Source organism: Boeremia exigua (assembly GCF_020726555.1).
Source record: "Boeremia exigua strain MPI-SDFR-AT-0100 chromosome Unknown C7974scaffold_4, whole genome shotgun sequence".
Classification (NCBI taxonomy): Eukaryota; Fungi; Ascomycota; class Dothideomycetes; order Pleosporales; family Didymellaceae; genus Boeremia; species Boeremia exigua.
The window spans coordinates 434641-453285 of NW_025763521.1; the positions used below are offsets into that span (position 1 = coordinate 434641).

The 18645-nt window shown below is 55.3% G+C and overlaps 10 protein-coding genes across 10 annotated transcripts; 6 read left to right on the forward strand and 4 right to left on the reverse strand.

Moving 5' to 3' along the window:
• Positions 1-765: 765 nt before the first annotated feature.
• On the reverse strand, positions 766-3691 carry C7974DRAFT_331861 (uncharacterized protein). The gene is made up of 3 exons (XM_046139103.1): positions 3494-3691; positions 2904-3440; positions 766-2853 (listed from the first exon to the last, which is right to left on the reverse strand). Exons 1-3 carry the CDS (start codon positions 3615-3617, stop codon positions 1100-1102), a joined length of 2415 nt encoding a protein of 804 aa, XP_045998749.1. The 5' UTR covers positions 3618-3691; the 3' UTR covers positions 766-1099.
• Positions 3692-3940: 249 nt separating this feature from the next.
• On the forward strand, positions 3941-5794 carry C7974DRAFT_355119 (putative cysteine protease ATG4). The gene is made up of 2 exons (XM_046139564.1): positions 3941-5120; positions 5177-5794. The coding sequence occupies exons 1-2, from the start codon at positions 4204-4206 to the stop codon at positions 5652-5654; spliced, it is 1395 nt and encodes a 464-aa protein (XP_045998750.1). The 5' UTR covers positions 3941-4203; the 3' UTR covers positions 5655-5794.
• A 765-nt stretch (positions 5795-6559) lies between these two features.
• On the reverse strand, positions 6560-7162 carry C7974DRAFT_308427 (histone-fold-containing protein; the record flags this gene model as incomplete). Its single annotated transcript, XM_046138169.1, has 3 exons — positions 6560-6650; positions 6704-6863; positions 6997-7162. The coding sequence occupies 3 exons, from the start codon at positions 7160-7162 to the stop codon at positions 6560-6562; spliced, it is 417 nt and encodes a 138-aa protein (XP_045998751.1).
• A 320-nt stretch (positions 7163-7482) lies between these two features.
• Positions 7483-8508, forward strand: C7974DRAFT_389693 (histone H2A). Its single transcript, XM_046141388.1, has 3 exons — positions 7483-7736; positions 7929-8221; positions 8269-8508. Exons 1-3 carry the CDS (start codon positions 7681-7683, stop codon positions 8322-8324), a joined length of 405 nt encoding a protein of 134 aa, XP_045998752.1. The 5' UTR covers positions 7483-7680; the 3' UTR covers positions 8325-8508.
• A 468-nt stretch (positions 8509-8976) lies between these two features.
• C7974DRAFT_389698 (uncharacterized protein) lies at positions 8977-9799 on the reverse strand. Its single transcript, XM_046141389.1, has 5 exons — positions 9688-9799; positions 9502-9634; positions 9352-9430; positions 9242-9283; positions 8977-9188 (listed from the first exon to the last, which is right to left on the reverse strand). Exons 1-5 carry the CDS (start codon positions 9708-9710, stop codon positions 9163-9165), a joined length of 303 nt encoding a protein of 100 aa, XP_045998753.1. The 5' UTR covers positions 9711-9799; the 3' UTR covers positions 8977-9162.
• A 97-nt stretch (positions 9800-9896) lies between these two features.
• On the forward strand, positions 9897-11769 carry C7974DRAFT_389700 (dihydrolipoyllysine-residue succinyltransferase). The gene is made up of 5 exons (XM_046141390.1): positions 9897-10156; positions 10206-10264; positions 10314-10388; positions 10438-10868; positions 10918-11769. Exons 1-5 carry the CDS (start codon positions 10002-10004, stop codon positions 11605-11607), a joined length of 1410 nt encoding a protein of 469 aa, XP_045998754.1. The 5' UTR covers positions 9897-10001; the 3' UTR covers positions 11608-11769.
• Positions 11770-12370: 601 nt separating this feature from the next.
• C7974DRAFT_143159 (uncharacterized protein) lies at positions 12371-13684 on the reverse strand. Its single transcript, XM_046135640.1, has 3 exons — positions 13557-13684; positions 13444-13508; positions 12371-13395 (listed from the first exon to the last, which is right to left on the reverse strand). Exons 2-3 carry the CDS (start codon positions 13460-13462, stop codon positions 12578-12580), a joined length of 837 nt encoding a protein of 278 aa, XP_045998755.1. The 5' UTR covers positions 13463-13508; positions 13557-13684; the 3' UTR covers positions 12371-12577.
• Positions 13685-14759: 1075 nt separating this feature from the next.
• Positions 14760-15823, forward strand: C7974DRAFT_389702 (uncharacterized protein). The gene is made up of 3 exons (XM_046141391.1): positions 14760-15216; positions 15268-15604; positions 15666-15823. The coding sequence occupies exons 1-3, from the start codon at positions 15143-15145 to the stop codon at positions 15744-15746; spliced, it is 492 nt and encodes a 163-aa protein (XP_045998756.1). The 5' UTR covers positions 14760-15142; the 3' UTR covers positions 15747-15823.
• A 740-nt stretch (positions 15824-16563) lies between these two features.
• C7974DRAFT_389705 (uncharacterized protein) lies at positions 16564-17934 on the forward strand. The gene is made up of 2 exons (XM_046141392.1): positions 16564-16918; positions 16966-17934. The coding sequence occupies exons 1-2, from the start codon at positions 16845-16847 to the stop codon at positions 17729-17731; spliced, it is 840 nt and encodes a 279-aa protein (XP_045998757.1). The 5' UTR covers positions 16564-16844; the 3' UTR covers positions 17732-17934.
• Positions 17935-18093: 159 nt separating this feature from the next.
• Positions 18094-18519, forward strand: C7974DRAFT_411011 (ribosomal L29e protein family-domain-containing protein; the record flags this gene model as incomplete). Its single annotated transcript, XM_046143520.1, has 4 exons — positions 18094-18100; positions 18153-18204; positions 18322-18424; positions 18484-18519. The coding sequence occupies 4 exons, from the start codon at positions 18094-18096 to the stop codon at positions 18517-18519; spliced, it is 198 nt and encodes a 65-aa protein (XP_045998758.1).
• Between the last annotated feature and the right edge of the window lie 126 nt (positions 18520-18645).

Sequence of the window (18645 nt, forward strand, 5' to 3'; positions counted from 1 at the left end):
CTTGCATGTTCGATCAGACCGCCCTTCAAGTAAGTCCTGAGAACCCACAGTACCATCCTGGTTTCCTTATCTTGCGTAGTCTTCCATGGTGTCCGTGTCAGTGACGCTGCGGTGGTGACGTGAGTGTCCGACGCGTAGCAGGGTGAGTCGAAGGCGGGCGGTGGAGCAGCACGTAGCTACCTAATGTCTGTCTGTACGCGAAGAGAGAGACTCTATCAGTTTGTATAAAGGGACACTAGCTATCTTTTGTATTTATATCAGCATCGTCACGTTATTCGATGCGAACATGTCGTGCTCGGCATCCTGGTTGCTGGCACGCGTCGCGCTCGGCTCTTGTTCGGCATCTCGATTATTAAGGTTCTCGCTGAGGTGCACACCTCACAACACATTTTATATTTCTAGCTCTCGTGAAGCTTGAGTAGTGGTCTCTATGGTATCTAGTTCAGTGTGAGATGAGTCTGGTGGTAGAGTAGGTTTTGTGGTGGAAGCAACTTGCCCCAGAATGTGGGAGAATGCCATATGGGGTTTGACCCAAATCAGAGAACATGAGTCGAATCAAAAAAACACAGCACGCCAACCATGTCCTCTATCAACGTGAAATCGAGTACACAAGTTGATATTGTATCAGAGAAGGATTTACAAGAATTTTACGTGTATCCGACTAGTACTGACGAAGCTGTGCGAACAGTGTGACCATCGTGAAGGGCTAGCAGTAGATAGCAATCACCACTACAAGTCCTCACAAGAACAGAAAACTCAACATGTAATAGTAGCTCAACTTATGATTGGGGCTATCATATACTATTTATGAGCAGCAAAAGGCTGCATCGCGCCTAACGCGCATGCTATGAGTAGAACCGACCGTTGCGCCATGAGCACGAAGCCTATGCTTTGCGAAAAGGATCTATCAAACGCCATCAAGTGCCTAACAATCCCGAGACCAGAACCATGCTGGTTGATATGCCATGCCTGCGCCTTACGACACCAGATAATCGTACAAATAACACCGTCGGGATGCGAAATCAACCGAACGCTGCGCACGCGTACAGATGTAGCGTTAAAACCACGCGAAGAGATGACAAGAACGAAAGCAGGGAGCTCACTGCAAACCCGCCTTGGTCATCTTCACCGTGTGAGGGATGGGCTGCAGAATGCCCTTGTTGTCCACAGCACCGAGCGCCATACCCTGCTTCCAGCCCATCTTGGACAACAAATTATAGCCCTTGTTCTCCTGGCCGAGCTCAGGCGCGTTAGCACCGACAGTCTCGCCATCGCGATACCCAGTCGACTGTTTGCCACGCGCCCCTCCGAACCGGACGGTGGCAGACTTGCGAGGTCGGTCGCCCTTCTTTGAGAACATTGGTCCAGAGAGGCGGTGCACCAGGCCTTTGTGGAGCATAGCGTTGTCGAACTCATCGTCAGTGTACGTTCGAGTTCGCGTCGTCTTAGTGAGAACAGTGAACCTATCAAAGCCATCACCGCGCGAGCGTGACGTGAGCTTGAAGTGATCCGCAGCCTGGTGAATGACTGCGCGTCGAAAAGCGTCCATTGGCGGCAGTGAGATGTGGTCCCTGTCGCCAACCAGGAACTCGCGTATCTCCTCAACGACATCCTCCATTGTCATCCCATCCTTGTATTTCACCTTCAGATCAGGTGCCTTGCCCTTCCTACCGAGGAGGCCCTGCTGTCGTAGTTCTTCCCGTTCGGCCTTCTTCAAACGCTTCTTCTGGCGATCGTTCTCCCAAGCGTTCTGCATTTGCTCGTTGAGATCAGAATCATCGAGGAACTCAATGGGCATCTGGCCGCGTCGACCCTTCTTCTTAGGTTTAAGCGACGGGCGCTCAGTGTCCATGATATCGAAGCCGTTGTAGGGATCCATGTCGAGCACATCTGCCATGGCGGATGCTGAAGGGAAATTCGGCTCGCGATTCCTTCGACCACCACGCTTCTGCTTTCGATTTGATCGACCGACGTTGAAGGAAATGAAGTCTTCTGCCGTAGAAGGCTCACGGAAATAGTCGTCGGCTGCATAGAGCATCAGCTCGTCTGCCCCTAGACCCAGCTCTTCTTGTTTCTGCAAAACCCGGGCGATGGTCTCGTCGTCGAGTTGCTCGTTGTCATTAGAATCGTCTTCGTCGTCGTCATCATCGTCGTCGTCTTCGCCCCGCTCCGAGTCGCTTGAACTGCTGTCGCCGATCTCAGCCTTCTTCTTACGGAGCAGGAAGTCTTCCTCAAAAGCTTGGATCAGGTCCTTTTCGGCAGAACTCTGAAGAAAGCCTCCCGGCAGCCAAAGAGCTTCATCCACCACCGCGCCCTCGTAGACGCACAGGTACTGCACACCGCTCGTGCGATTTCGCTTTGAGAGAATTCGAACGACAGTCTCCATAGGCTCGGAAGAGGTACTAACACCCTCAAAATCTTGGAGCATGTCAGAATCCCAGCTGTCAACCTGAACTTCTTCGTCGCCCGCCTGACTGCCTGATGCCGACTCCCAGTCGTTGTGACTGCCAGCATCGAGATCCATCTCGCGCCGTGCAAACCCGGAAGCGGACACCATGTCACCGGTGAGACCGAACTCCTCGACGTTTTGCATGTAGTCATCCATAGCTGCATCGCGAGGATTGACGTTAACATCAAGGAAGGCGCTCATGTCTGGACGATCCTGTACAGGTAACCATCCTATGCCGGGTTTTGACCTAGACACCCAGGGCGTTGTGGTGCCCTCCCATGATTCTTTGCCTCCCCGTCGCTTTGCGAATGCATCGTCGGTTACGATATCAGTGCTCGAGTCGGTGTCGGAGTCGGAGTCGGCATCGACGGGCTTAGGAGCAGAACTGCGAGTGGTCTGTTGTTCTGCTGAGGGTTAGCGAGCTGGTCAAACGCCCATGTCAACGCGACCGTACCTTTAACGCGGATATTCACCTTGACCTTTGGCCGGACGTGAACATTTTCAACAGGAACTGAGGCGGACTCAGCGACTTGTGTGGCGACTGCCTCTGCCTTTGCACTGGCTGCCTCGACCACGTTGTTCACGGTGTCGGCGACTGCCTGTGGGAGAGGGCTCTCCACTCTTGACGCCGCAGTGGACAGTGGCGCCGAGGCACTGCCACGCCCCTGGAAGACTACCTTGTCGCTGGAGCCACTCGATGACTCGGAAAGAGCCGGCGAGGGGCTGCGAATCGCCATCTGAGCCATAGCTCTGGTGTTGTCGGGTGGCGAACTGGACGAAGATGTGGAAGGCGCGATAGACTCGCTGTCTGACTCGGAATCAGACTCCTGCGCAGACACGTCCTCGCGCTCCTTGATGGTGCCTACCAGCAGGCCGGCGCTGACAAACTGCACGGGCATGTCCCGCAGCCTCTTACCGGCCTCGAAGGCATTCTTGCGGTGGCCGGCGACAAAGCGTGCTTCGTCGGCGAGGGAGTACTTGGGCTTTGCGGCTGGAAAAGTCAGCAAGCTGCGTTTGACGCGGGCGCAGGGTAAAAAAGCGTACCTTGCTCATCGGGCCACGGCTGGAACTTGGAAGGCGTGCGGTGCGGCGTGCTCTTCTTGGGCGTGTGCTTGGGTGTGGTCTTTGCAGAGGCCTTGCCCTTGTTCTTGCCCTTCTTCTTAGCCATGGCGGCGGTGGTGTGCGGGGGCGCGCAGTGGCACGGGAAAAATGAAGGTCAAGTGTCGGGGCGGCGAATGCTCAGGTACGCGCTGCAATTAACGATGATGATGACTTCCTAGTGGCGGCGGGGCTAGTTAGCTTATCGGCGCGTATCGCTCGTGCGCAAGCTGGTCGCTGCCGGTCGGCGAAGGCATCGCAGCTTGCGCACTCGCGGGCACGGCTTGGGGCAGGCTCAGCAGCAATGAAGCTGGCCGGGAGCCTGTTTGCATGCGACAGAGCGTCAAACGCTGGACGGCGTTTGACAGTCGTGCCGTGCAGCGAGTGACCCGGGCAGCTGCACGCCCCTCCCCCACCACGGCGGCCAGGCAGCATGACCGGGGCTCGAGCTGGGGAAGCTTCCCGCCCGTTGCACCTCCGCCCTTGATAGCCACGCAGCATTTGCTGTATCCTTTGCAACGTACCCACCTAGTCCTATCGCCCTCTAGATCGGGAGTCAGGCACCGTGTCTGGATGTGACACCTCCGGGACGCCGCACCCCCGAACGCCTCCGCCTCCACCGCCGCCTGCAATAGCCGCTCCACCTCGACGCCAACATGAACGACTTCGAGCGCGTCGGCCGCAACCTCGTGCGCACCTTCTACGACCCCCTCCCGACCAACGACTCCAAAGACCCCATATGGCTGCTCGGCGAGCGCTACGATCCCAAGCCGCCGCTCAGGTCGCCGCCTAGCGACACGCCCTCGACCACGCGCTCCACCACCGAGCCCGCACAGAACGAGCGCGGCGAAGACGAGAGCTGGATAAGAACCAGCGTCGACGAGACCGACCGCAAAGAGGCCCCCAACGGGCAGGACCCGGCCCAGTATGGCGGCTGGCCATCTGCCTTCCTGGACGACTTCGAATCGCGCATATGGATGACCTACCGCTCGGGCTTCGCCGCCATCCAGAAGAGCCAGGACCCCAAAGCAACAGCCTCCATGAGCTTCCGCGTGCGCATGCAGAACCTCGCCTCGCCAGGCTTCACCTCGGATACGGGCTTCGGCTGCATGATCCGCAGCGGGCAGTGCATTCTGGCCAACGCGCTGCAGACGCTGCGGCTGGGGCGCGACTGGAGGTGGCAGGAACACACAGCAGACCCGGCACATTGCGCTATACTGTCGCTCTTCGCCGACGACGCACGAGCGCCCTTCTCCATACACCGTTTCGTTGAGCATGGCGCAGCCGTGTGCGGCAAGTACCCAGGCGAGTGGTTTGGGCCATCGGCAGCAGCGCGGTGCATACAGGACCTGGCGAACAAGCACAAGGAAGCCGGGCTCAAGGTCTATGTGTCGGGCGATGGCGCAGACGTGTACGAGGACAAGCTGAAGCAGATCGCCGTCGACGACGACGGAAACTGGCAGCCTACACTCATCCTCGTGGGCACCAGACTAGGCATCGACAAGATCACGCCCGTCTACTGGGAGGCGCTGCAGGCTGCTCTGCAGATGAAGCAGAGCATCGGCATTGCCGGGTAAGCAGCCACCACCACTCCTGCCTCTCACACCCCCAGACTAACCAAACACCCAGCGGCCGCCCCTCAGCATCCCACTACTTCGTCGGCACCCAAGGCACCACCTTCTTCTACCTCGACCCGCACAGCACCCGGCCCCTCCTGCCCTACCACTCCCCCCCAGACACCGCCTCCCCCTCCCCTCCCGCCACCACCACCACCACCACCGCGCCCCTCACAGCCTCCGAATCCACAATCACCGACTCCCAAACCACCATCGTCCCCACCCCAGACCCCTCCTACACGCCCCCCGACATCGCCACCTGCCACACGCGCCGCATCCGCCGCCTGCAGATCCGCGAGATGGATCCGTCGATGCTGCTCGCGTTCCTGGTCACCGACGCGGCCGACTACGCGGCGTGGAAGGAGGGCGTGCGCAGCGTGCAGGGCAAGTGCGTGGTGCATGTGCAGGAGCACGAGCCGGCGCCGCGGGGCCAGGAGAGGGCGGGCGCCGTCGACGAGGTCGAGAGCTGGGACGAGGACGGGCTGCAGTGATCAGTGATATGTGGCACGGGGCTGGCTGGGTAAGGATGCATCTTTTGGCGTTTGGGGCGTCGGGTAGATGCGCATTCACATGTGTCGGCTTCGCGCTGCTGTCTGCACATACATAGCTCGGGGTTGAATGCAATAATTGGATTTCATTTGTGGTATTGGTTTTGAGCGTGGTTCATGTCATGCCCCTTCAGTCCTACGAGCACCGCACCTGCCTCGAATCGTACCGTGGAAATCGCACATGCCAAAGACGTCACAGTCCCAAGAATCTCAACATGTCCATGTCATCATTTCGTGGTAGCTGCGGGGCTATCCTGTCGATTCCCTCGGTTTTGCACGACTCGTTCAGAGCGTTGTCCTGCCGTTGGAATTGCGCAAGTGTAAAATCCCTCAAAACTCAAACTTTCAAGGCCTTTCAAAGATCTCCCAGAGTTGGAACGCGCACATTCGGGACTCGACAAGTTGACGCGTTGGTCGTTGATCTGCGCCTTCTTCGGATGACTGGGGTTTGGTGCACTGACGCGTTTGTCGTGCTACACGCGACGCGCCTGGCGCGCGAATCATGTCCAGCTTTTGAAGGTCAAAATGTGTGTCAGTATGTGGCAGACCTCTACTTTGAACAGACATTGAAGTCCAAAACCAAAACCCAAAGTTGAAGACAGGAATCGAAGATGATTGAAGATGAAGTTTGAATGTTGGAAAAATTGATTCGTTCCCGTCTGCGTTTGGTATAATGTACAGACCCCAGATGGATCGTGTCATACCATCATGACACGATGACGCATGGACAAGCAAACCGACCCATGATCACATTAGAAAATGACCCATGAACACCGTCACCCCGTAACCACCTTGTCGAAAGACAAGCAAAAGAAACCCAAAGAAGCAAATCGTCATGAACAAGAACTCTATTTGGCAGAAGAGGAGTACTTGGTGACGGCCTTGGTACCCTCAGACACGGCGTGCTTAGCAAGCTCACCGGGGAGGATCAGTCGTACTCTGCGAATGGGGTTAGCAAATGCGATTGAAAGCCGAAGATAGAATGAACGTACGAGGTCTGGATCTCACGCGAGGAGATGGTGGACTTCTTGTTGTAGGCAGCAAGCTTGGAGGCCTCGGTGGCGACGCGCTCGAAGATGTCGTTGACGAACGAGTTCAGGATGGACATGGCGCGGTTGGAGATACCAGTGTCGGGGTGGACCTGCTTGAGGACTGGGACGCGTCAGAAAACTCTGCTCGATGAAACAGGACGATGCGATTGCAACCCGAGGATGCAACCAGACAACGGAGGCGACGGAAGACGCGTGCAAATGACGCGCCTCGAGGCGCTGGAGCTCAAACTTACCCTTGTAGATGTAGGAGGAGTAGGTCTCCTTCCTGGTCTTGGTGCGCTTCTTCTTGTCGCCGGAGGGAGCGGCAGTCTTCTTGCCAGCCTCCTTCTTCTCAGCGGGAGCCTTGCCAGCCGGGGCCTTGCCGCCGGTGGTGGGAGTCTTCTGGGCCTTGGGGGGCATTTTGAGTGTTGGTAAGTGTGTGGGTTGAAAAAGGTGGTGGATAAAGCTGGTAGAGCTGGGCTGCGATGAAGACGGTGAGTGCGTGGGTGGGAGTCGAGATGGAGGGAGAAAGGTCGCTGTCGGGCGGGGACGCGCTACTTATGGCGAGCGCGCTGCGTGTTGTGATCCAGCAGCGCCCGGCGGGCCCGTGCGCGCAGAGCTGCTGCTGATCGAAAGCGGTCATGGAGGGGCGGGCGCAGCGGCGTGTGAGTGGCTGGCTAAGCGAGGCGAGTGTGATCTTGCGCAACAGGCAGGCGCGCCCCAAGTTGCGACGCTGCCAGAGCTCCAGTCGCGCTAGCCCGCCAGTTGATCTCGCGCACCACAACACGCCCGCGCCGTCCTTATAAGTCGTCGCCGCCCCCCACCAGCAGCAAGCAATCCATCGTCTCGACACTCCACGCCCACCACACGCTCCCAGCCCATCTTCAGCTCCCAGCTCCTTTTTCCCACCTTTACCACCCAACTCCAAATCTTTCAAAATGACTGGCGGCAAATCCGGAGGCAAGGCCAGCGGCACCAAGTCCAACGCCCAGTCGTAAGTGCGCCTTTTGCCCTTTGCGCGCCATCTCTGGTGTTTTGACTTTGCATTTTTGCATCTTCAACATGTGGTTTTGGAGTCTTTGACGCGTCTTGTATCTACTTGACGCGTCTTTTCGATCCAAATCCACCTCCAGCACCATGTGCAAGCTTCATTGAGCTTCTTTGACTATTGTCTGACATTGCGCAGTCGTTCTTCCAAGGCTGGTCTCGCCTTCCCTGTCGGTCGTGTCCACCGTCTGCTCCGCAAGGGCAACTACGCTCAGCGTGTCGGTGCCGGTGCTCCCGTCTACCTCGCCGCCGTTCTCGAGTACCTAGCTGCTGAGATTCTCGAGTTGGCCGGTAACGCTGCCCGTGACAACAAGAAGACCCGTATCATCCCCCGTCATCTCCAGCTCGCCATCAGGAACGATGAGGAGTTGAACAAGCTGCTCGGACACGTCACCATCGCTCAGGGTGGTGTCCTCCCCAACATTCACCAGAGTACGTCTTTTCCAGCCTCATCCGCTTCCAATGCTAATGCAATCCAGACCTCCTGCCCAAGAAGACAGCCAAGCCTGGCAAGGGTCCTTCTCAGGAGCTGTAAGCGCGTCTTGCGTTTGAGTTCTTGCTTCATCGGTGTTTCTTCATGGGTCTTTTCATCTGCAATGATAATGGGAGTCTGACTGGGTTTGGGTTCACGGCTTTTCACGGGGTTATACCAGAGCTGTATATTAGCTGGTCGCATTTTGGCCAGATGCTCATGAGCTGAATCGAGCTATATCACTTCACTTCCTCGCTTTGATTGTGACTTCTTTCGGCTTTGGGTTTTGCATCTGGATCACCAACATTGTCTGTCGACTACTGGTGTGCGCAATCCACGTTCGCAATGCAGCCACCTTTGCACTGCAGCCGTCATTCCCACTTTCACGGCTACATCCATGCAACGCGTCATTTCTGGACTCGCGATATGTCGCACAATTTGGCGACAGTTTGCGAAAGTTGCGAGCGATGTTTGCCACGAGTGATTGCGCAAAGCCGAAGTTTGGCGTTGGTTGGTCATGCGGCGGCAAGCTGCAGGCGGCGAGCCTCAAGTCTCAACTTCGTAAGCGGTGCATAATTCGCGAACTTCAAGTCCAAAGTGGTCAAAACGGCGTCAACGCAATGTGCTACATAACCCACAGTCGAGAGATCAAACTTGTGTTACTTGAAAATAGTGCGATTTGCATGAACGGTTCCATCCAGAACATACAGCATTACACAGATCTGACATTGCACGGGCATATGTAGGACAGAGCATCACGGCACCACAAGCAGGCCACGACGTTGAACATAGAAGATTGATTGTCTCTGGGCGTCTTTGCGCTCCTGCGCTTCGCGTCAATGTGTGTGATATATACCTACAAAGCTACGCATGCTTCTTCTCCAGTCATCCATCCCCACGCCTACGGGTTCATCCATTTCGGTGGAGCTGCACCCAATTAGCAACGCATCATTAGTCATACAGATGAGAACAGCACTCACCATCCAGGATCGGAACGGGCAGGTTGCGCTCGTACTTTGAGCCTGTACACATGTTAGCATTGCCGTTTCCGCGGCCGTGGCGGATATATATCCGGGAGATAGCAACGCACCTCCTGGGGCCGTGGGTGGGCGGTATGGATCGGGGTGCTTCCACTTCTCAAGCAGAGCCTCCGTCTCGGTAATCAGTGCCTGTTCGCAGCTATCAGCGCAGTTCTGGCGTGTCGTTGTGGCTCTTGGCGGCGTGTGGTCCGGCTACGCACCCTCTGCTGTCGCGGCTCTGTGACATTGCGGTTCGCCTCGAAGAGACCGCGCAGGTACACCGCCTGGCCGCGCCAGAGGTATCGGTGGACGCTCCAGTCGAGCGCGAGCTTCAGCGACCGCCTGTACAGGCGCCTGGGGGGGTGTCAGTTTCTGCGGGCGGCGGGCGGCGCAGGGCGGCGGCGTACAGGACTTGTATCTTGTTGCTCATGGCGACGGCGGCCCTTCCAGTCGTGTGCGTGGCGGAAGGGATTTGTGTGATGTGTGGCCGCAATGCCTCGTTGTCGTCGGCGTGCTGTGGGAGCTGTGCAACTGAGGTGCAGCCTTGGCATTACGGCTAGCTGGAGGGCCCATTCTTCCGACTGGACGATCCGAGACGTCAGAACTGTGCCCTGTTGCAGCTTCAGCAATTCCCTCACAACACATCTTCCTCACCTCCTTTTGCGGCTTTTGCGCATCCCATTTGGTTTTCATTGCTCGTGGTCTCCCGCCGTCGCCCGTCATGTCGAGTCAACAGTGTCTCCGTCGCCTGCCCAGCGCATTGCGCTCCTCAGCCCTGCGCGCAGGTGCTCGTTCTGCCGTCCGGGCTCCCTCGGCACGCAGCTACTCTGCCGTCACAAAGGCGACCTCGTCTGGCCTTCTCAGCCGGGTTTCAAGGTGCGCAGTGCCATTGGCTGGCCTGGAAGCATGGCTAACCCGACACTAGACGACCTGGACAGTTCGCGACACAACGCCTCTGGACCCTGGACCAGACAAGAAGCTATGGTCCGTTGCGATGATACACAACACAGCTTCACTGCTAACACCGCTGCAGCCGATGTCACCACCGTCAAGGTTCCTGAGATGGCCGAGTCCATTACTGAGGGTACACTGAAGCAGTGGTCGAAACGTGAGGAACACCGCTGCAGAACGTCCACACATGTACTGATAGCATGCAGAGGTTGGCGACTACGTTGAGCAGGACGAGGAGATTGCGACCATCGAGACCGACAAGATCGACGTTTCCCTGAACGCGCCCCAGGCTGGTACCATCAAGGAGTTCCTTGTCAACGAGGAGGACACTGTCACCGTTGGTCAGGATGTTGTCAAGCTCGAGATTGGCGGCGAGGCGCCGTCTGGTGGAGAGAAGGCTAAGGAGGAGCCCAAGGAGCCTGCTTCCAGTGATAAGGAGACCGCGTCGCAACCCTCTGGCGAGCAGGAGCAGTCCAAGTCGCAGGAGCAGAAGCAGCCTGAGCCCAAGAAGGAGGAGTCGAAACCCGAGCCTCCCAAGCAGGAGTCGAAGCCTCAGCCACCCAAGCCCGCAGCCAAGAAGGACTCGAAGCCCGCGCCCGAGGAGGCCAAGCAACCCGGCAGCCGTGGAGAGAACCGCGTACGTTGATTGCGAAACCTAGCAAAGCTCCCACTAACAATCCGCGCAGGTCAAGATGAACCGCATGCGTCTCCGTATCGCCGAGCGCCTAAAGCAGTCCCAGAACACCGCCGCCTCGCTCACCACCTTCAACGAGGTCGACATGTCCTCTATCATGGAGTTCCGCAAGCTGTACAAGGATGAGATCCTCAAGAACAAGGGCGTCAAGCTTGGCTTCATGTCCGCCTTCTCGCGCGCCTGCATCCTTGCCATGCGCGACGTTCCCGCCGTCAACGCGTCCATCGAGGGCCCCAAGGGCGGTGACACTATCGTCTACCGCGACTACGTCGACATCTCCGTCGCCGTTGCCACCGAGAAGGGTCTCGTCACCCCCGTCGTCCGCAACGCCGAGAGCCTCGACATGGTCGGCATCGAAGCCGCCATCGCCGAACTCGGCAAGAAGGCCCGCGACAACAAGCTCACCATCGAGGACATGGCCGGCGGCACATTCACCATCTCCAACGGCGGCGTCTTCGGCTCCCTGATGGGCACCCCCATCATCAACCTGCCCCAGACCGCCGTCCTCGGCCTGCACGCCATCAAGGACAAGCCCGTCGCCATCAACGGCAAGGTCGAGATCAGGCCCATGATGTACCTCGCCCTCACATACGACCACAGGCTGCTCGACGGCAGGGAGGCCGTCACCTTCCTCGTCAAGATCAAGGAGTACATCGAGGACCCCAGGAAAATGCTGTTGTAGGCGGTGCGTGGCACACGTGGCTTGGTCGTAGAGAATGTAGTTCCCTTTTGTACATGAGTGTGGGTGGTGCCGGTCAATATCTGGACAACTGGCATACGTGAAGTGCGTTATCTCGAGGTGTATGAGTAGTTGATCAAGTGCATAATGAGCGTTATCTATCCATCCTTAATCATGTGTGTATTGTTGGTGTTGTGATGTTCAGGTTGTCGGCTGTGTGTGGGGCCATGTTGGTTCGTTTCTCGGGCTGTCGTGCGTGAGGCATGAAGTGCGCCCGTCATAATCCCCACGTCATTCGTCTTTTGGGTGATTTTGAATCCGCATATGATATCTTTGTGTGTTCTGGGTTTGATTTGGTTGATTTACATGCTTTTACTTGAAATTACAAAATGTGGCTAACACTTCATGAGCTGAAAGTCACTTCGCACCCAGTGTTCGAATCTGCATTTCACAACCAACATACACATGTTCAAAAAATCATCACGACCACCACACCGCGTAAAATGATGCAAAACCATGGCAAACAATTAAACCGAACATCGAGAATGCGAATAATATAATTAGACGCGCACGAGAGCGGGGGTCCGTCAACTGTCACGTTCGCGACGACAGCCTTGCCTTGACGCGACGGCCAGCGCTAGTCCGGTAGGAAAAGGATGCCACCACAACTGGAGTTCTCGCCACAGAACCATCAAGCGACACGAAAGAGTTACTGAAGAAGACCATGGCATTTTATACTAAACATACACCCACACGGGACCACGAGACGCGTCCTTGCGCGCATTGTAAATTATAAGAGCTGTAATGACAACGCCATCAGCGTGCAGAAGATCCCATCGGTATGAAGCGCTACAATTAGAACAGCCGCAATGAAGCTCGGATACGTCCTACATCTCCCACGAACGAGAACAAACTGCTGAAGTCTTCTGAACATCAGGCCCCATTCTCCCAGGCTAAGAGCTGTGGACTGAGCCTAGGGACTCGACAAGCCCAGTTTCTCTGATCGACAGATCTTCTTGTGGACCTTCCAGTGCTCCCTCTGGCATCCAGTAGAGCAGTACTTCCGGCCCTTGCATTTGCTACACAGGAGGAGCGCAGTGCCGCCTTCTCCATGACGAGCATAGCACTCGGCACACACATCCGGGTTGTGGACCTTGTTGCGCAGCTCCTTCATGGTGATCGAACTAGTGGACCTGCCTGTGTTGAATATGCCTCCTGGGGGCATCACATTCATTCCCTTCCATCCGGGACCGCCGGGCTCCTCGTCAGAGTCATCACCAATAGCGTTGGCAGTTTCGACGAGGCCCTTTGATTCGAAATCGTAAGGCTCGCCGTCCTTGTATCCGCCTGGACCGAAAAGTGCCTTGTGCATTTGTTTGAGCGCATCTGGCAGGAGGCCACCTTCAGTAAAGACGACCCTGAGCATGTCGAGATAGGGCTCTGGAAGGCGACAGCCGAGGGTCATCGCACAGGCGCCGAGAAGAACGTAACAGTAGCATGGGTCGCGGAACATGTATTCAAGCAATTGGTCCTGGCTGCCATCTGGAAAGGACAGCATCTTAGTCTCCATGACCTTGATGAGGTCGGTCAGGGCGCCAGAGTCCAGGTGCTCACGTACGACATCGGCGTGAGAGCTGCCGCCGCAGATGGAGAGATAAATGCTGTTGATTTCCTCTTCGCTCTTGCCTGCAGCTTTTGCAGCAGCCTGCATCTCCTCCTCAAGCTTAGTAAGACCGAGGTCGTGACCTAGCTCACTGACGATATCGGCATCGTTGTCCGACTCGAAGAGACCTGTTTGGCAGTGAGCTTGGTGAGGCAATTATCTGTCGCACCACTGACCGTAACCCCACCAACCCATGAATGCTACCGCGGTGAAGATCTGTCGTTGTTGATTGTAGATGTGGCTACAGAGACAGTCAACGCTGGAGTGAAGTTACCGGTGCTCGACTGACTGAAAGCAGGTGGCTGCGTGCACTGAGTTTGAAGGTTGCGCAGATGGCGGGTGAAGTGAGGGTGGGTTGGATCAGGCAGAAGCAGCTATGGTGCGTCACGCAAACAACCCTGGGGTCTTTGAGGAAGGAGCGCGTCCATGTGGTGATTGCCTTCGCTTCATCGTACAAACACAGCCCAAAAAAAAAACTTTCCAAGAACACTGAATCTGAAGCGCAAGAGCAGGAGACCAAGCTTCATCGCAGAAATTGAACATGTTGATGATGTCGGTCGTAGGGAAGGAAGCATTGCCCTCTCGTTGCAGGTTAAACGGAGAAATGAGGATGTGAGCTGAGTATTCCATAGTATGGAAGATGCGAAAACGCTCTACATAATACTTTCTTACCTACAATATGGGTACTACTTAACCAATTTCCGGCTTTAAGCACCTTGGTAGCTGCATGTTCTGTGTTGAGGTCGCTCCTCCGCCATTTTCCCTAAATCGTGAGAGGTATTGCTGCCATACCACTACTCTCTTCGTAGTGAGCATGCAAGTATGATTGGACAACTCTACATTGAATACATTCTCGGCTTAATCTGCCGGCACGTACGTCTTGCCTCTCGTATAGGATTCGTATGCTCGATTGTATCATTTTCGAACCAAATGTCGGAAATGAGACTTCGAACAGCTACGTTTGTGCTAGGTGTTGGTTACATCTTATCCATGCAATTGATCTATAGTCTGTTGTTCAAGTCGTAGCTGTAGCATGTATCTCACAATACCTAGCTTTAAGTGGGCTTGCCGGTTATGTCACTTCTAAGATCGAAGGTCCGATACAACGAAGTGCATCGCTGTAACACTGCTGAAGTCGTCGTTGAGCCAATTTTAGAGACAATTCCTCTCGTGACGCTAGTTGTATGCCAGCGCACCAGACGATCTTCTGACTGCGTGCTAGAAGCACTGAATGGTCGACGCAAGCAGCTCAGCCTTGCGGCGATCATCTCGTGTATCGATTTGTCGTCGAATGACATGTCGATGCTGGGTTGCGATGACGATGTTTCTGCTTTTAGCGCTTCCCCAGACTGGATCGGCGGGAACTCCGACGTCTTAGCGGTTCATCTTCAGGGCTGACAAGCTTCAGGTGCGAAGCTTGACAATTCTTTCAAGCAATCTATAGAATGACACACGAGACTGGTTTGATCTGTGAGACTTTGTTGAAATACCACAGAGCAGTACTTGATGCTTCGGGTCGTTCTGCACCGCGGGCAGCTTGAGGATACGGCAGCCAGCCTGGTGCTACTGCTGACCATAGAGTCGTGAACCAACGTCTTCCCTATGCTTCTTGTGACATTGCCCGACGATCTTAGCATCATCGCTTGTTGAGCGATTGAGCGATGGCCGGCTCCGCCCCGCCACAGCCACAGGATACCGATACTTCTTGTAGAGTAGTTCTGGTAGTGGTGGTGAACGCCTGAAGATCCGACGGTCGGTATTTAGAGCTTCCGTCTTCCAAGGTACGATATTTATCCTCCGAAACTGTCGAGCTCGATAAACCTCAAAGCACGTAAGAAAAAATCAAGGTAAATCTTTTGACGGACGAAGTGCAAGATGCCATCGCTTTTCTCGAAGAAGAAGGACAGCGAAAGGGAGATTACTCAGGCGGGTACATCGGACGACTCTCAGTATGTACATGAGACACGCTTGTCACAAGCCCAATACTTACTTGAATGTAGAGTTGCGCCTCCTGAATACGTAGACGATGGAACACCGCCAACCTACAAAGCATCATCTTACCTGCGCTCCCTCCATGATGGAGACCCCAACGACAAAGTCGACGTGCCGATGATTCACAGCGTGCACAAGCTCTCTGTTGGAGACTACTTGCCTTGGGGCAGTGCTATGAAGACTGGAAAGCGGACCGTGATCTCGCGCAGTATGACGCGCGATTGCTACATCAAACACTACGCCACAGATGAGGAGGGCAACTACATTGGCACAGAGAAGCCGTATCCAGACTGGAAGCTTGTCTTTGTGCCAAACAAAAGTACACCTGATGATATCCTGCAGCAGGTAAGTGGCCGATTATGATCGAACACCACCAGATGCGGCGGGATTGCTGACCTGAGGACAGCTAAATGAGTTTGTCGACGTGAGACATGACATTCGGCGCCTGCACGAGCGCAAGGAACTGAAGCACATCCCGAACCAATAGAAACTCTTGATTCAATTTGCTCATTTAAGCGTTAACGAGTCTTTTCGGTAGATATCCAAGCAATGCAATATCGTTAAATATCAGGCCGTAGCTTCCATTTTCGTGTGCCCCGTATCCATCGGCTGACCGGACGGTCTTGACTTGGGTGGGCGATTCATGCGTATCCGTGCAATACAGTCACCTTCGGAAAGCACAGCGATATGCACGGAGAAAGGCGGCGCGAGGAGAGACATTGGCTCAGGAGAACTTGTCCCTGACCGTTGCTGGGAAGCTGGAAACCACCGAGGAACGTTTCACCGTACTGAGGCATGATCACTGTTTTTAGAAGTCGATAAAAGTGGCATGAGATGCTAGAGAACGGAAATGATGTTCAATCAAGAAGTGATGTAACGATCGTCGAAAGAATAGAGTGTGCTAACCCGAGCATTGTACGCTCAGAAAGCGGCGCAGATACACCTGGGCACAAGTATTGAGTCGTTGACTTGTAGTCAGCCTAGCGGCATAGTAACTTAAAGAGGAGCTGCTGGAATAATTGCAGCTTCTAAGACTGTATCGTATGTGCTTAAGGGTGTTCTACTTTGGTCTACGCTCGGTGAGTGTCGCCGTGACAAAACTCCAGCCGCGGAGCAGCTGTGCGATAGCGGTAAGAATTCCATTGCTGTGACGAAGCTATGTTCGTGTTGTTTTGCTAATATCTATACGAGGATGCGTGATAGGGTGCTCGCGATGTTAAATGAGGCAGGGACAGTGAGTGAGGCTCGAGGTGAGAGCACGACCCGCACTATAAGGCGGGGACCCTGCATCCACAGCAGTTCATCTCCACTTCCGGTGCACATCCGGGTCGTTCAATTGACTTGAATATATGGCCGCTTTGTGAATTGATTGTGTGCATCCGCAGACCTACCCCTGACGATCAGTGTAACCATTTGACCAAGATAACACGGCTCGCGTGTGCAGCCGTTGCTTCTCCAGCCCCGCAGCGACGTCATTTGCTAGCCCTGGCTTGTCCCTGCCTTACATCGCGAACTGCAACACAATCAATCGCCTTTACCTGTACTCCTTACACCACACCAAATAACGACGCCAAAGAACTACACGATGGCAACCAACGCGCCCACTTTGATCAATCTGCCACCTCCGCCGTCGGATCCAGCAACTCCTAGCGAGATCCCGTAAGTGAGGATGATATACCGCTGTATACATTTACTGATCTGACCAGGGGTACGCCGAACTCAGCCACTACGACCATGTCAGAGCTATCTACAGTGGCTATCAAAGATGGACATCGCGGTCACTTTCCTCACCACCATCAACCTGGTGATGCTGAGCGAGCGGATCGCATCTCGCGCTTGGCAGGTCTTGAACGCATTGGCGTGAGCGGTCGGACTTCCCAAGGCCTCGGCCCAGGAAGTGCCGCCAACCCACCGCCCGGCTACTTCGATTCGAACAACCAGCCACAGATATTCCGTGAGAGGAGCACTGTCGGTAGCGCTTCTGCCACCGGTAGCGTAGGTGGTCGCACGACCTGGGCAAGCGGCAGCGATGGCGGTGCCAACGAGCCGGATCGCATGAGCGAAGATCAGACTGAGGAGACATCCAGTGTGGGCGGATTCAGTGACGAAGCCTCCCTTGTTGGCTTTGGTGAGGGCGCCAGAACACCTGCCAGGCAGCTCAGCCAGCTAGGTAGCCCCGCTGTCAGCAAGGCAAGTGCTGTGCCCGGCTATCTTAGAGAACAAGGCCAGGCTAGTCCATTGGCAGGCGCCAGCGTCGCCAGCTCGGGGACCACACAAACGACGTCGAGCGTAGAGCAGCAGCGACAACAGGCCCGCGCGCTCGATGGCCTATCATTCGACGAGGGTGAGTCAGCGAACCGTACCCAAGGTCCTGGCCAGTCGTCCACAGCACAAGATGTCATCCGTGAACGCATGCGTCAGCAGCAAGCTGGACAGGATGCAATGGACTACGAACAGTCCAGAGAAAATTAGGAGTGTCTCGTTTCTTTACTCTCGCGCAAATCCATTGTGAGCGTTTTCAGAAAATAGTCAGGGGAAGGATTCTAGAGAGGGGGAGGAACGGTGGCCACGGCTGGGAAACGACAACGAAACAGAATGAATTTTTCAACGAATGCATGATAAATGGATACTGCACTGAAAGACATCGTGCCCATCCGTACTTATGACGATATTCTAGGTGATGTTCTTTGCTCTTCGACTCGAAGTGGTTAGTGTTGATTTCGGCTTAAATCCGGGTATTCTAAGCGAACACACCACGGGAATTCGACTGCTGGTCGCCAGTCGCAGCTCTTACGACAAATCCACCCGGACAATCGACACGCAAATCAGTCGCCATGGCCAGTATGTTGAGATGCCCTGTGGTAGAGAAGCAGCGTTGCTAACAGCAGCGCAGAGTCAAAGAACTCGTCTCAGCACAACCAGTCGAAGAAGAACCACAGGAACGGGTACGCACACTTCCTGCCTCGAGCGCGCACGAACGGACATCGATCGCATCTCCTCCGCACGCACATCAACAATCATACTGGATGAAGGATGGCATAGCTGACATGATGGCACCACAGTATCAAGAAGCCTAAGACTCACCGTTACCCTTCGCTCAAGGGCACCGACCCCAAGTTCCGCCGTAACCACAGGCATGCTCTTCACGGCACCCAGCGCGCCCTGGTGCGTTCCTCCGATAGCCTTCGATCTTCGATGAACACGGCCAGCTAACTCCCGCATAGAAGGAGGTCAAGGAGGGCAAGCGCGACACTGTTTAAACGACAAACGATCACGAACGAGCGAGACACAGGGCGGTTATCGATTCCTCATGAGACATCTGGTCGGCGTCAATGGCATTCGGACTTTCTCTGGCGGCAACGAGCTCCAGACGGGTGGACGTGGGT

Coding starts and splice junctions, on each gene's coding strand:
- C7974DRAFT_331861 (XM_046139103.1), bottom strand. CDS start 3,617: ATGGCTAAGAAGAAGGGCAAGAACAAGGGCAAGGCCTCTGCAAAGACC. Junction 3,441..3,493: donor GCCGTGGCCCGATGAGCAAG/GTACGCTTTTTT, acceptor TGACTTTTCCAG/CCGCAAAGCCCAAGTACTCC. Junction 2,854..2,903: donor GGTGAATATCCGCGTTAAAG/GTACGGTCGCGT, acceptor AACCCTCAGCAG/AACAACAGACCACTCGCAGT.
- C7974DRAFT_355119 (XM_046139564.1), top strand. CDS start 4,204: ATGAACGACTTCGAGCGCGTCGGCCGCAACCTCGTGCGCACCTTCTAC. Junction 5,121..5,176: donor CAGAGCATCGGCATTGCCGG/GTAAGCAGCCAC, acceptor CCAAACACCCAG/CGGCCGCCCCTCAGCATCCC.
- C7974DRAFT_389693 (XM_046141388.1), top strand. CDS start 7,681: ATGACTGGCGGCAAATCCGGAGGCAAGGCCAGCGGCACCAAGTCCAAC. Junction 7,737..7,928: donor ACCAAGTCCAACGCCCAGTC/GTAAGTGCGCCT, acceptor GACATTGCGCAG/TCGTTCTTCCAAGGCTGGTC. Junction 8,222..8,268: donor CCTCCCCAACATTCACCAGA/GTACGTCTTTTC, acceptor AATGCAATCCAG/ACCTCCTGCCCAAGAAGACA.
- C7974DRAFT_389698 (XM_046141389.1), bottom strand. CDS start 9,710: ATGAGCAACAAGATACAAGTCCT. Junction 9,635..9,687: donor AGCAACAAGATACAAGTCCT/GTACGCCGCCGC, acceptor ACACCCCCCCAG/GCGCCTGTACAGGCGGTCGC. Junction 9,431..9,501: donor CAGAGCCGCGACAGCAGAGG/GTGCGTAGCCGG, acceptor AGCTGCGAACAG/GCACTGATTACCGAGACGGA.
- C7974DRAFT_389700 (XM_046141390.1), top strand. CDS start 10,002: ATGTCGAGTCAACAGTGTCTCCGTCGCCTGCCCAGCGCATTGCGCTCC. Junction 10,389..10,437: donor ACTGAAGCAGTGGTCGAAAC/GTGAGGAACACC, acceptor GATAGCATGCAG/AGGTTGGCGACTACGTTGAG. Junction 10,869..10,917: donor GCAGCCGTGGAGAGAACCGC/GTACGTTGATTG, acceptor CAATCCGCGCAG/GTCAAGATGAACCGCATGCG.
- C7974DRAFT_389702 (XM_046141391.1), top strand. CDS start 15,143: ATGCCATCGCTTTTCTCGAAGAAGAAGGACAGCGAAAGGGAGATTACT. Junction 15,217..15,267: donor GGTACATCGGACGACTCTCA/GTATGTACATGA, acceptor ACTTGAATGTAG/AGTTGCGCCTCCTGAATACG. Junction 15,605..15,665: donor CTGATGATATCCTGCAGCAG/GTAAGTGGCCGA, acceptor ACCTGAGGACAG/CTAAATGAGTTTGTCGACGT.
- C7974DRAFT_389705 (XM_046141392.1), top strand. CDS start 16,845: ATGGCAACCAACGCGCCCACTTTGATCAATCTGCCACCTCCGCCGTCG. Junction 16,919..16,965: donor GCAACTCCTAGCGAGATCCC/GTAAGTGAGGAT, acceptor TGATCTGACCAG/GGGTACGCCGAACTCAGCCA.